At 42.9% G+C, this 13,920-nt stretch overlaps 1 protein-coding gene across 2 annotated transcripts; it reads right to left on the bottom strand.

Moving 5' to 3' along the window:
• Window positions 1–6,505: 6,505 nt before the first annotated feature.
• MIXL1 (Mix paired-like homeobox) lies at window positions 6,506–8,713 on the bottom strand. Of its 2 annotated transcripts, XR_013222042.1 has the most exons (4): window positions 8,593–8,713; window positions 8,249–8,490; window positions 6,839–7,760; window positions 6,506–6,740 (listed from the first exon to the last, which is right to left on the bottom strand). XR_013222042.1 is itself a non-coding variant. In XM_077292207.1 (3 exons), the coding sequence occupies exons 1-3, from the start codon at window positions 8,633–8,635 to the stop codon at window positions 7,248–7,250; spliced, it is 798 nt and encodes a 265-aa protein (XP_077148322.1). In that variant the 5' UTR covers window positions 8,636–8,713; the 3' UTR covers window positions 6,506–7,247. The 2 variants fall into 2 exon arrangements, 1 of the variants encoding a protein (XP_077148322.1); XM_077292207.1 differs by having other exon boundaries at window positions 6,506–7,760.
• Window positions 8,714–13,920: the final 5,207 nt, after the last annotated feature.

Below are 13,920 nucleotides of genomic sequence, written 5' to 3'. Positions count from 1 at the left end.
ATTGTCAGGTGCGCTGGAATTGTGGGGTTTCACAGCGCATACAGTGGATGCACTACACCCAAGCACAGTTGAATACTTGAGCTGTTCTTTCAATCCAAGTATGTGACTTTTCATTACTGTGAAGCGCTGGCAAAAAGCCTGTGTATCTGTGAATCAAGGGTCCAGGTAGCTTATCTCCAATAAAGAGCTGCATGAGCTGGAAAGGAGCTTGGGGGTAAACTCTACATGTTTATTTCTTAGCCCATACAAGGGGTTGGAAGTTGCCCAGTGGACTTCAAAATGGAGGCATTGTTGGCCAAATCATGTGTATTCTTGGTCAAAGTTGATTGGCCAAAGATTGCACTGCGACTGGGTCCAGGTAGTGATCTCACCAGTCCCATCCAAGGAGTCAGAGGGTAATAATTAGATAATTGCAGGGCCTAGAGTTGAGGACCTGCTATGGGTCAATAGAGGACACCCATTATCACTACTTCTTGATTTTCTTTACCTCTAGGTACTGCAGAAAGTTTTCCATTGGTCTGTTGTCCAGTCCTAGTCTCCATGGCAGTTGGACCAGTTAATTTCGGCTGCCAGCATCGTGGGTCATCATGCCTCAGAAGTGAAAACTGCTGTGGTGGACTGGACCAGGGTAGCAGTAGGAACCTTTTTACTCACTCTAGCTGGGCTCTATGGTAAATGTCTGCCTCAGAGCAGCCAAATCACCCTCTTCCTCCCCCAATATTAACTTGCTGCTCCTCACTTTCAAGCCCTTCCTACCAATTTTGCACAACCAGATAGCATCAGGATCCTATTCCTGATGATGCGTGGAAATAGAGAACCAAGAGTAGCGAGACTGGGGTATTTATTGGATTTTATCCATTCTTTACAGATCTTGGTCCCTCCCCTGCAGAGACCGCTGAATCCATCCCTGCTAATCTGCACACGCTCTTCCCTCTCTGACGTTTTGCCTTTTATAGGTCTGGTTTCCAAATCGGAGGTCAAAAGCGAGGCGCCAGAATGGGATTTCAAAGAGGAAACCTTCACCATTACTAGAATATTTTCCTGAAGACAAAGCTGTACAACCATATTGGAACATGTTACAGCAACCAACAACGGTAGCAAATAAAGTGAAGATCTTAAACTCAGTCATGTTTTCTTTCTCTGCCACCTTCCATGCGTTATCGTCCATATTCCTACCCATCACACCAGGTTCAGAATCAATCCAGTAATGTCTATTGGCAAAATGTCTTATGTCACAAACATGGTGGTGCTCCAACAAGTCCACAATGACTTAATTGGTATGGAGTCCATTGACTTGACCGGAGGGTCTTCTCAGTTGGGAAAGTCTCTTTTGGCATAAACCGGTTATAGTCAAGAGTTGGGGAAACATGAGATCAGTGATGGAGCCCCTGGATCCACAATCACTACAGACAAGAAGTTTTCTAAAAAACACAATATAAAAGTCATTGGGGATCTGGTTTGGAGAGAGTGTATATATAATCTCTCCAAACCAGATCCCCAATGACCTCTACCAGCCAAACTCCATCACCTCGGATTCAAGCACTAGTGACCGGTCTATAGACTAACGACAAGTTTCCATCAGGAAACCCTGCTACCATCTGAGCTTGGAGATGGACTGTTGGTTCCATAAGAAACTCATTCTAGGAAACGGAATGTAAAAACTTGGCATTTCAGAAGATTCCTTTTTCCATTTCTAGCTTAGGCTATTCATTAATCATATAATTCTATTGTAGCTGGTTTTAGCTTATTATATTAATACTTATAATTTCTTGTATAATGGAAGCTGCTCTGTGATTGGTTGCTATGGGTGATGAAGACTCCTTAATGGCTTCCAGACCACCCATAGACTTTCACTGGTTGGTCCCACTTCCACTCCTGCAGTGATGTTCTAAACGTTGCTGTATAGGAGCGCGGCTACACGTGATTGTACAGCACAGCAGTATGGAGTCCCCATAGAGAAGGCACAAATGTCTTATTACTGTCTCTGCCTTCTCCATCACTGTATACACGGCGCTAAAGAAGCTCTATGTATGCGGTAATAATAAGCGCTGACGGCGTGTCCGCCTCCTCCATTCTCAGCAGTGTGTGATCGCTGTATATAAAGAGGGAGCAGGAGCTGCTGGGTCTTAGGACACCTGAAAGCTGCATTTCCCCTGTAACCAGGGCGAATATACCACCCGGGAAACAAGAGAAGAATATAAATATTTCAATGCCCCACCCAAGGTCTTGTGACCTCATGGAAGGGCACAATGTGTAAAAAAAAAAAAAAACATTGTCAGTCCAAATCACTGCTGCTAGCCCCGCTCCTGTAAAAATGTTACAGAATGGGGAACTAATTCTTAAATGTATTTTAATTGTGGTCAATAAGAAAAATGTGGAATAAGATCCTGGTTTCCCTTCATTTCCACCGATATCGCAGAGAATTTTGGCAGTGACTTAAATAGAGCCCAATGCATAACCAGAGAAATATTACCACCTAAAAAAACAAAGCAAGAATATGACCGTGACTTAACCCCTCAGTGACAAGGCCAATTTTTTTTTTTTTAAATCTTACCAGTGTCACTATGTGATAACTCTGGAACGCTTCACTAAATCCGCGATTGAGAGTTTTTTTGCAAATTTTTTGAAAATTGCAGAAATTTAGATAAAACATCAATCTTTGAATGATTATTCCTTTAATCCAGAACGTCATACCACAGAGAAACATTAGGAAATAACCTTTCCCTCATGTCTGTTTCACGTCCGCACCATTTGTAATCTAATATATAAAGCTGAATGTGTGTGTGTGTCCGTGTCCGGGATTGGCATCTGCACCGTCGCAGCTACAGCCACAAAATTTTGCACAGTCACACGTCTGGACCCCGAGAGCGTCATAGGCTATGTTGTGAGGTGAAATTTTAACCCCGCGCTTTCCAATTCACCAAACAATTTTGGCCCTATCTACATAATGGGGGAAAAAGTGAAAGGAAAAGTGTTGGAGGCAAATTGACAGCCAGGAGGAGATGGCATACAGGTATATACTATATACAGGGGAGATGATATACGGCTATATATTATATACAGGAGGAGATGACATACACGTATATACTATATACAGGAGGAGATGACATACAGGTATATACTATATACAGGAGCAGATTACCTACAGGTATATAGTATATACAGGAGGAGATGACATACAGGTATATGCTATGTATAGGAGGAGATGACATACAGGTATATACTATATACAGGAGGAGATGACACACGTATATACTATATACAGGAGGAGATGACACACAGGTATATACAGGAGGAGATGACATACAGGTATATACAGGAGGAGATGACACATAGGTATATACTATATACAGGAGGAGATGACAGGTATATTCTATATACAGGAGGAGATGACACAGGTATATTCTATATACAGGAGGAGATGACACAGGTATATTCTATATACAGGAGGAGATGACACAGGTATATTCTATATACAGGAGGAGATGACACAGGTATATAGAGGAGGAGATGACATACAGCAGGTATATACTATATACAGGGGAGATGACACAGGTATATAGTATATACAGAAAAGATGACATACAGGTATATACTATGTACAGGAGGAGATGACACATGGGAATATACAGGAGGAGATGACATACAGCAGGTATATACTATATACAGGGGAGATGACATACAGGTATATACTATATACAGGAGATATAACTATATATAAGGGAGATGACAAACATGTATATACTGAGGGGAAAATGAGGGGTCTGAGGTGAAAATGGAAAGGTGTGAGTGCAAAATGAGAGGAGTGAGGGAAAATGACAGATGTGATGTCGAAATGACAAGTGTTAGGGGGGAATGAGAGGAGTGAGGGGGAAAATGAGAGAAGTGAGGTGCTATAACTAACCACAGATATTTACTATGCCCAGGCAACGCCGGGCTCTTCAGAGATTATATATATATATATATTTTTTTTTTTTATTACCATTTTAGGTGGTTTAAAAATGTGGTTTTTTCTCCCCAAGGAAATTTACAAAGCATTTTTCAGGGACCTATTCAGTTTAAGTGACCCTGGGGGTCCTATATTATTGGGAAACCCCAAAAAGTGATACCAGTTTAAAAACAGCACCCCCTGACATATTTAAAAGTTAAAACCGCAGTCAGGTAGTTCATTAACCCTTCAGGTGCATTTCAGGAATTAATGCAAAGTTGCATGATCGGGAAGAAAACTAATTTTGCCACCTAAATGTCGCTGACTTCTGAACAGGCCTCTACAACCGTAAAATGCTGCTGCCATTATTTGGCCATGAATTGACACGGCAAACATGAAGACCACACAATCGTAAATCTCAAGGTGCCGATGGGTTTAAAGAGGAGGGCCCCCCCCCACACACTCTGTTAACCATTTAGATGCTGTAGACAGCGGCATCTAAGGGGTTAAATATGACCCCCTCTTTGGTTCTAGGAGACAGCCTTAACTCCAGGTCTTTGTCCCTGGGATATCACCATGTTTTTGGAACTGCTCTGTTCTAATTACTTACTCTGTGATATTTATACTTATGTGTCATAACTGTCTAAATAAAATGTATTTTTTGATACACTTTTTTGTGGTTATATGCTCCAATTTGTGGTGTTTTGATCTAAGGGGTTAAATGCCATGGTTGGTGAGGACACTGATTGTGGCTGACGCAGCAAGTTGTCAGCCAAAGTGTACAGCGACAAGTACAGGATGGTCACCCATCGGGGGATGCTATTCTTATATCTCAGGTCAGTAAAGAGACATAGTGGTCATCAAGTGCTTAAAAAAAAAAAAAAAAAAAAAAAAAAATACAGCCCCATCTATCATGGAAAAAAAAAAAAAAAAAAAGACGCAAAAAGTACTTGAATATCCAAACGAGAAAAGTTTTTATAGCTCTTAAACTGCAAAAAAGAAGAAAAAAAAAAAAAAACTTTGGATTTTCCCAAGACTTTAACCCCTTTCTGCCAGCTGACAGGATAGTACGTCGGCTGGCAGACTCCCCCCCGCTTTGAGGTGGGCTCCGGCAGTGAGCCCACCTCAAAGGCGCGACATGTCAGCTGTTATCAACAGCTGACATGTGGCCGCAATGGGAGCGAGCGAAATCGCGATCCGCCCGCACCCATTATCTAGTTAAATGCCGCTGTCAAACTCTGACAGCGGCATTTAACAAGCACCGCCGGCCGCAAGCGCTTGCACCGCTGACCCCGTCACATGATCGGGGGTCAGCGGTGCATTGCCATAACAACCTGAGGTCTCCTTGAGACCTCTATGGTTGTTGATGGCAGATTGCCATGAGCACCACCATGTGGTCGGTACTCACTCAGAGAAAGCCTGTAATTCTGCTACAGAGAGGTGATCTGTGCTTCACCTCTATGCAGCAGAGGTGATCGTGTAGTGGCAGCTTCTAGCCTCCTATGGAAGCTATTGAAGCATGCCAAACAAAAAAAAAAAAAAAAAAAAAAAAAAGTTTAAAAATTATAACATTTCAAATTACCCCCTTTTTGCCCCAATCAAAATAAAAAAAACAAATATGCACATATTTGGTATCACCCAAACAATAAAAAAAAATTAACCTGATCGCTAAACGGCATAGCGAGAAAAAAAAAGCCAAAATTACTTTTTTTTTGGTCACCGTGACATTGCATTCAAATGCAATAACTAACTACTTTTTTTTTTTCTTTTTAATCTGCACAAACGTGGTATCATTAAAAACATCAGCTTAGCGTGCCAAAAAAATAAGCCTGACCCGAGATCACAAAAAAAAAAAAAATGGAGACGCTACGGGTATCGGAAAGTGGCTTTTTTTTTTTTTTTTTTTTTTAGCAAAGTGGATTTTTTTTCTCACCACTTAGATAAAAAACAAACAAACAAAAAAAAACACTAGACATGTTTGGTGTCTATGAACTCGTAATGACCTGGAGAATCATAATGGCCGGGCAGTTTTAGCATATAGTGAACCTAGCAAAAAAGCCAAGTAAAAAACTAGTTTGGGATTGCACTTTCGACACACTTGGAATTTTTTTCCCCGTTTTCTGTTACATGACATGGTAAAACCAATGGTATCATTCAAAAGTACAGCTTGTCCCGCAGAAAATAAGCCCTCACATGGCCATATTGATGGAAAAATAAAAAAAAAAAAAAAAAGTTATGGCTCTGGAAAGAAGGGGTGCAAAAAAAAAACAAAAACAGCTCCGGGGGTTAAAGCGGCCCTCCATCAAGGCACTGCAGTGACTTTACAGTTGATGGTTGTAATAAACCCCCCCACCTTCTGCTACCTCCTCCACTGAGATTGGCAGTGGCATGGGGGGGGAGCAATAGTAAGAGGCCTCTGTTTTTCCTGAGCAGTGGAGGCGCACTGCCCCCCTACAGTACTGTGGCAAACATCTTGGATGAGGGTGGACCAGCAGTTTTTTTTTTTTTTTTAATAGTATATGACAAGGCATACTAATGTGGGGATTTCTGCTCATAATCAATAAATCAAGACATTTTGAAAATGGTTTCAATTTATTCATCATTTGCATATAATTCCACCATGTTTCCTTCTTGGGGTTGCAAATTGAGTGTAAAATTTACTTTGTTTTATTTATTTATTTATTTTTTATACTGTAAGAAATACTAAAAAGCCCCATCAATAAAAAGAAAAAAAAAAAATTAAAATACCTTTATACAAAAAATGAACGATGTTAAAATTTATTTATATATTTTTTGCGCTACAACCAGTGGGCTGGCACCTATCCTTTACTCTGAAACTGTTTTTTTTTTTGGTATATTATATGTATATTGCAAAACCAGCTTCAGAGTAAAGGACAGGTGCCAGCCCACTGGTTGTAGCCCAAAAAAAAAAAAAAACAGATAATGTAAAAGTGGGTAACGCAAAAACGAGAAACTATCAAAAGTCCAGGGAAACTTTAATAAGCCATGTGTACAACAGGCAACTTTTCAACTCCACAAAGCGAAAGGCTCTGCGGAGCCAAAACGTTACCTACTGCGCATAGGTCTTATTAAGAGTCTCACTGGACTTTTGATGGGTTCTCATTTTTGTGTCACTTTATTTATTTAATATACAATCCTTATTTACTCATTATAATCTAAATTATTGCACGTACGTCCTCTCCACGGCCGAGCCTGGTGTACGAACAAGAGTTTTACCAATTTATAAAGTGTTGTCCAGAAACATAATCCACATTCAATCCAGCCTATCTGAACAGGAGACGGGCTGCCCAGCCGAGCTCTAGAACTCTCTGACTCCGGCTGAAGAACTGGCACTGGAGGCCTGAATGTGCCAGATATTCCCATTCATCTGTACTGGGAACCTCCTGTTGGGTTGGAAGCCATTGGTATGGTTGTTTTGGATTTGTCCTCCTAAGTCCATAGTCTGGTTATTTAGAACCAGATCATTGTACAAATCTTGGTTCCCCATTGAGCCATTACTGACAGTCTGGTGGTAAGAACTAGAGGATGATTTCATGATGGGCCTCTGTCTTGACACCGGAGGCGAGTACTGTTGATGCGTTAACGAGTTCCCACATTGGGTAAAGAAATCTTGCTGGTTGTTCCCGATCGTTTGGATCTGCTGCTGCGTAGGAGCCATTGGCTGCTGATGGACCATGGGAGGATGAGGAGAAGATGGTAAAGACTGCACGTAATTGTCTCCCAACATGCCTCTAAAATGGTCAGAATGGTGGAGAGTGGTGGGAGAGATTCCCCTTCTTCTTGCCTTTGCTCTTCGATTTTGGAACCAGACCTGTAAGGGAAGGAGGAGATGTTCGTTAAGTACAACCTATATAATAATATTTCCAACAAATACAAAAGAGTTGTATTAGTAAGACATTGGATTTAGAACAAAATTTACCAAAATGGGTGAGGGAAAAAAAAAAATAAAATATGGAGTCAGACCCTCCAATGACAAGAAATGCTTCTAGGATTATAGTAGTCAGGGGTCTTAGACTAGAAGATATCTCACCAACTTTTGATCGACGTGACATGATTAAGTCTACAGTTGTATTACAGTAAGGTACCCTGAACCTGGAGGCTGGTCATCATGGTTGGACACAAAACATCACTTATATAATGGACTGTTCATGATAGTATGGGAAGGACGGGTCATGAAAAAAAAAATGAGTTGGATGGATGTAGATACAATGATAGAGGAGGTGCCAGAAGATGTTGACCATTGCATTGAGAAAACATTAATAAAAAGTATAAAGGACTTGAAGAAGAAAATTCTCTTACCTGTATCCTTGACTCCGGCACTAACATTTCTCTGGCCAGACGTTCCCGACTGTAGATGTCAGGATACATATCGTTCTTGAAGTGTCTCTCAAGAATGTCCAACTGGGCTGGAGAGTAGACTATCCTCTTCCGTCGCTGGCTCACCGCCGCCACTGCCCGTTGTAGAGGACGGCTCACACCGTCGGGCTGTGGTGATTGACCAGGTGATTGGTTGTCAGAAGAGGCTGAAGAGAAGACGCTTCCTACAAGGACATTACAATATGGATTAGACATTGCGATGTGATCTACAAGATGTTCAAAGAAGAATCCTCAAGAGGACGTTCAGATGTCCGAATGCCACCGACCATTTGAAGATGTTTGCTGATAATTCTGCTCTTGTTCCATCATATCAGAGCGAACCAAACACCAAGCTTGGTCACCAAGGATTGTGGAAGGTTCCTCAGACCTAATGTTGGCTCAAGTCCATCCAGCTGACCTTTTTATAGCAAAGGATTACTAGGCGGTCCCAGTGATCAAAGTGCTCAGGTGTGAGATTGCCCTGCAGGTGTAAAAATGATGCACGGGGTCTGAATACAAAGTAGACGGCTTTGTAAAGGGCCATTGTGTCCTGCTGGGGAACCAACAGATAAGGGCGTCTCAATAAACATGTTAGCCCAGCTCGTCCCACAAGAGATTAAAGGAAATGTCCATACACGTCCGCTGTACAATATATTTTATTTCCATGGATTTAACATGAAATACAGAAAAATAATAGAGTGCAAACAGATGATGGATGAACAGAAAGAGACAATAGAAAAATGGATAGACCGCTATGAAAAGAAAATATCAGTAAGAGATAGATCAAAGATATAAGATAAATGATACATACAGTGCCGAATATTATTTGTATTTTATTTTTTGGGGTGTGGAGGGCCCCATTATAACCTCTGCTATGGCGCCCCATGATTTCTATGCACACCCCTGAATACATTGATAGATATGACATTAATAGATAGTACTATAGTACCATTTTCCAGTACACTATATGGTTAAACAAATGGTGTCGTTCAAAAGTAAAACTCGTCCCGGAGAAGATCAAAACCTAATACGGTTATGTGGACAGAAAAATAAAAAAAAGTTATGGCTCTTGGAAGAAAGGGAGGAAAACAAAAAAAAGAAAAAATGGGAAATGGCATGAAGGGGTTAAGAAACGAAAAGAAAAAGTGATAATAAAATATATAAATTCTCATTATATTTTCTACTAGAGGTGACGAGCGTGCATGGATAAGGTGTTATCTGAGCATGCTCGGATCCTAACCGAGTGACTTCGGCGTGCTCGAAAAATATGTTCGAGACCCTGCGGCCGTTCGACAGCCTGTGTGTTAGGTTATCCCTAGATGTGTTGCTGCTGTTGAGCATGCAGCTGCGGGGACTCAAGCATATTTTTCGAGCACGCCAAAGTCACTCGGTTAGCACATGAGCATGCTCAGATAACACCTGATCCCAGTGCGCTCATCACTATGTTCTACCACTGTACAGATTTTTTTTTTTTCAGTCCTGAGGTTTTTGTCTCTGGTTGTTTGTGTGTTCTCCAGCCAGCACTTGCTGATAGATGTGTTGGCGGTCTGCATTAGGGGCATCCTGGTTTTTGATGTGGAAATATCCTCTGTGCAGCCCCCTGTATACAGGGACAGAGGCTTCTGTTATGGGGGCAGGGGCAGTGATTTGCTAAGGAGTTGCAGGTGCTTCCATCCTGTGTCTGGCTTCCATTACCTGGAGAAGGTGGATGTGGATTCCCACTTTCTCAGGTCACTGATCTGCACATCAGAGCGAAGTGTCAGGGCTGCCATGTCTTCACCTACATCACATCAGTGTACAGGGAAATTCGGATCCAAATAAACAAGTCCTATAAAATACTAGGTAATATAACCAAACATTCCATAATATTATAGAATGTATGATGCAATGTGACACAACTCTTTTTCTAAGCATCATACCATTTTTTTTATCTTTCTGCCAGCGCAGCTTTATATCGGCTGGTTCATTCTGCAACAAGTTGTCATTTTGAGTTTATTTTTACTATATAGATACATAGGTTGGAAAAAAAGACTTTGTTCCATGAAGTTCACCCTTGGATATTCTCAGTCACTGCCATTTGTTTTGAGCATTGTCGCCTTTGCGCCTGTTATTCGTCTAGTTTTGCACCCAATTCATTATTCTATTTGCGCCTTTTTTATATGTACTCACCTGGTTTGAATTGTTTTTTTTCCTCTTTCATCTTTGTGGGTGAAGTTTAGTGATTTCATGTGTTTTCATCTGATTCTTTATTTTCAACTTTTTTTTTTAAATCACAAAGTTTGCTGAAACTGCACTTTAGCCCCCTCCCCATCCCATTCCCCTGGAGTGATTTTGTTAGCGTAAACCAAAAAGTCCCAATTTTTTTTTAATTTTGAAAAAGTAGCAAAAATGATTAAGGGCAGGAATAGACCGTTTTATACTTTGCACAAAATTCATGAACCAGAAGGTTCAGTGGTGAACACAGATGAGACGTACAGGATTAATATCTCAGCCTTCTCTTATTGTTATGATCATCTTTTAAGAGGCTGATGCCGTCAGATTTTTTTTGGGGTAGGAATTAATGTATTTATATGACGGCTGACACCCTGCTGCATCATCTCTGACTGGTTTTGGAAGCCATCGGTGCCGATAAACCCCTTAAATGCCACTGTCAATCACAACAGCGGTAACTAAGTGGTTAAAAGAGGGAGAGTATTCCTCATTAGAGATGGGTGAACCGAAACAGCAGTAAAGTTTGGCGTCCGTACCGAACACCTACTGCTTGCAGGAGCAACTGATGGGAGTATTCATCCGCCGCCTCCTGTAAATAAATAATAATAATAATTTAAAAAAAACGGCTTGGGTTCCCTAGTATTTTTGATAACCAGCCAGGCAAAACTCAAAGCTGCAACCCTGACCTGTCAGCTTCAGCAAGGCTGGTTAACAAGAATAGAGGGGTCCCCACGCCATATTTTTTAAATTACTTAAATAATTTGTGGGGTCCCCATTTTTTACAACCAGCCAAGCTAAACACACAGCTGGGAGCTGCTATTCTCAGGCTAGTAATGAGCCATGGATATTGCACCCCCGCAGCTGCCCAGAAAAGGTGCATTAGATGTGCCAATTCTGGCGCATTACCCGGCTCTTCCCACTTTCCCTTTAGCGGTGGCAAGTGGCGTTCATATTTGGGGAGATGATATCACCTTTTTATTGTGCGGTGACTAGAGTTGAGCGAATTTGCTCGGGTCCCTGCTTACTCGGCAAGCTATAGCGCTTACCAAATAAGCTGCAGAGTAGTGTTGAGCATTCCGATAGCGCAAGTATTCCGATACCGAGTTCCGATACTTTTGTGATATCGGGAATCGGTATCGGAACCATATTCATGCGTAAAATAAAGAATTAAAATAAAAAATATGGATATACTCACCTCTCCGGCGGCCCCTGGACTTTACTGATGTAACCGGGAGCCTCCGTTCCTAAGAATGAGCGCGTGAAGGACCTGCGATGACGTCGTGGCTTGTGATTGGTCGCGTGAGCGGTCACATGAGCATTACTGCCCTGACTGGCGTATGGGGCCTGATCAGCAGAGGAGGCCCACATCGGGCCCCAGCGGCAGGCTTCTGCTCCTCCGAGATGCAGGTTCAGTCACTTTATTGCAGTGTGGGCCCAGACCAGCACGGCAATAGTTAAAGCCGCCAGTCATTCGGAGGCTGGCAGCTGACGTCAGCGCACACTTCACCGGCGTATGACGTTATTGTCATTCTCCGGCAAGTACGCACTTGAGATGTCTGGAGGGATCATCATCGCCGCAGGAGCGCGGCAAGGTACGAAGAAAGTTGTTTTTTTATTTATTTTTTTAAAGCAATATGTTTCACTGGCAGGATGGAGACACATGGACCATGTGTTTCCATCCATGTGTCTCCATCCTGCCCGGGGCAGAATAGAGACATGGGTGCAGGATGGGAGACAAGGGGACAGAATGGAGATAAGGGGCAGAATGGAGATAAGGGGGCAGAATGGAGATAAGGGGGCAGAATGGAGATAAGGGGACAGAATGGAGACAAGGGGCAGAATGGAGACACGGCGGCAGGATGGGAGAAACGGGCAGAATGAAGACGGGGCAGAATGGACACAGGGGGCAGGATTGGAGACAGATTATTATTATTATTTTTATTATTTATTTATATAGCACCATTGATTCCATGGTGCTGTACATGAGAAGGGGTTACATACAAGTTACAGATATCACTTACAGTAAACAAACAATGACAGACTGATACAGAGGGGTGAGGACCCTGCCCTTGGGGGCTTACATTCTGTAGGATGGTGGGGATGGAGACAGTAGGTTGGGGGTTGCAGGAGCTCCGGTGTTGGTGAGGCGGTAGCTTCAGTAGTGGTGAGGAGGCAGCGGGGTCAGTGCAGGCTGTAGGCTTTCCTGAAGAGATGAGTTTTCAGGTTCCGTCTGAAGGATCCGACTGTGGTTGATAGTCGGACGTGTTGGGGCAGAGAGTTCCAGAGGATGGGGGATATTCGGGAGAAGTCTTGGAGGCGATTGGATGAGGAGCAAATAAGTGTGGAGGAGAGAAGGAGGTCTTGGGAGGACCGGAGATTACGTGAGGGAAGATATCGGGACATTAGTTCAGAGATATATGGAGGAGACAGGTTATGGATGGCTTTGTAGGTCAGTATTAGTAATTTGAACTGGATACGCTGAGGGAATGGGAGCCAGTGAAGAGATTTGCAGAGGGGGGAAGCGGAGGAGTAGCGAGGAGAGAGATGGATTAGTCGGGCAGCAGAGTTAAGGATGGACTGGAGAGGTGCGAGGGTGTTAGCAGGGAGGCCACAGAAAAGGATGTTGCAGTAGTCAAGGCGGGAAATGATGAGGGCATGCACAAGCATTTTAGTAGATTGAGGGTTGAGGAAAGGACGGATTCTGGAGATATTTTTGAGCTGGAGGCGACAGGAGGTGGAAAGAGCTTGGATGTGCGGTTTGAAGGACAGGGCAGAGTCGAAGGTTAGTCCGAGGCAGCGGACTTCGGGTACGGGGGAAAGCATGATGTCATTGATTGCGATAGATAGGTCAGGTAAGGAAGCTTTGTGGGATGGAGGAAAGATGATGAGTTCAGATTTGTCCACATTGAGTTTGAGGAAGCGAGAGGAGAAGAAGGAGGATATGGCTGATAGGCACTCCGGGATTCTGGACAGCAGAGCGGTGACGTCTGGGCCAGAGAGGTAGATCTGAGTGTCATCAGCATAAAGGTGGTACTGGAATCCATGGGACTTTATGAGTTGTCCCAAGCCAAGTGTATAGATTGAGAAGAGTAAGGGTCCTAGAACAGAGCCTTGGGGGACTCCAACAGAGAGAGGGTGGGATGAGGAGGTAGTGTGGGAGTGGGAGACGCTGAATGTGCGATTGGAAAGGTGTGAGGAGATCCAGGATAGGGCGAGGTCTTTGATGCCAAAGGAGGAGAGGATCTGTAGTAGGAGGCAGTGGTCAACTGTGTCGAAAGCAGAGGACAGGTCTAGAAGGAGGAGTACAGAGTATTGTCCGTTAGCTTTGGCGGTAAGTAGGTCGTTAGTGATTTTGGTCAGGGCTATCTCAGTTGAGTGATGGGGGCGGAAACCAGATTGCAGAT

This window comes from Ranitomeya variabilis, chromosome 2 (assembly GCF_051348905.1).
Source record: "Ranitomeya variabilis isolate aRanVar5 chromosome 2, aRanVar5.hap1, whole genome shotgun sequence".
In the NCBI taxonomy this organism is placed as follows: Eukaryota; Metazoa; Chordata; class Amphibia; order Anura; family Dendrobatidae; genus Ranitomeya; species Ranitomeya variabilis.
The sequence above is the reverse complement of the archived record's forward strand: the minus strand, read 5'-3'. Positions and strand labels throughout refer to the sequence as shown.

Excerpts from the sequence above, each read along its gene's own strand:
- MIXL1 (XM_077292207.1), bottom strand. The coding sequence starts at position 8,635 with ATGATGGAACAAGAGCAGAATTATCAGCAAACATCTTCAAATG. Across the intron at positions 8,491-8,592 it reads TCAGCAAACATCTTCAAATG|GAAGCGTCTTCTCTTCAGCC; the intron begins GTCGGTGGCATT and ends ATGTCCTTGTAG. Across the intron at positions 7,761-8,248 it reads TGCCGGAGTCAAGGATACAG|GTCTGGTTCCAAAATCGAAG; the intron begins GTAAGAGAATTT and ends CTTCCCTTACAG.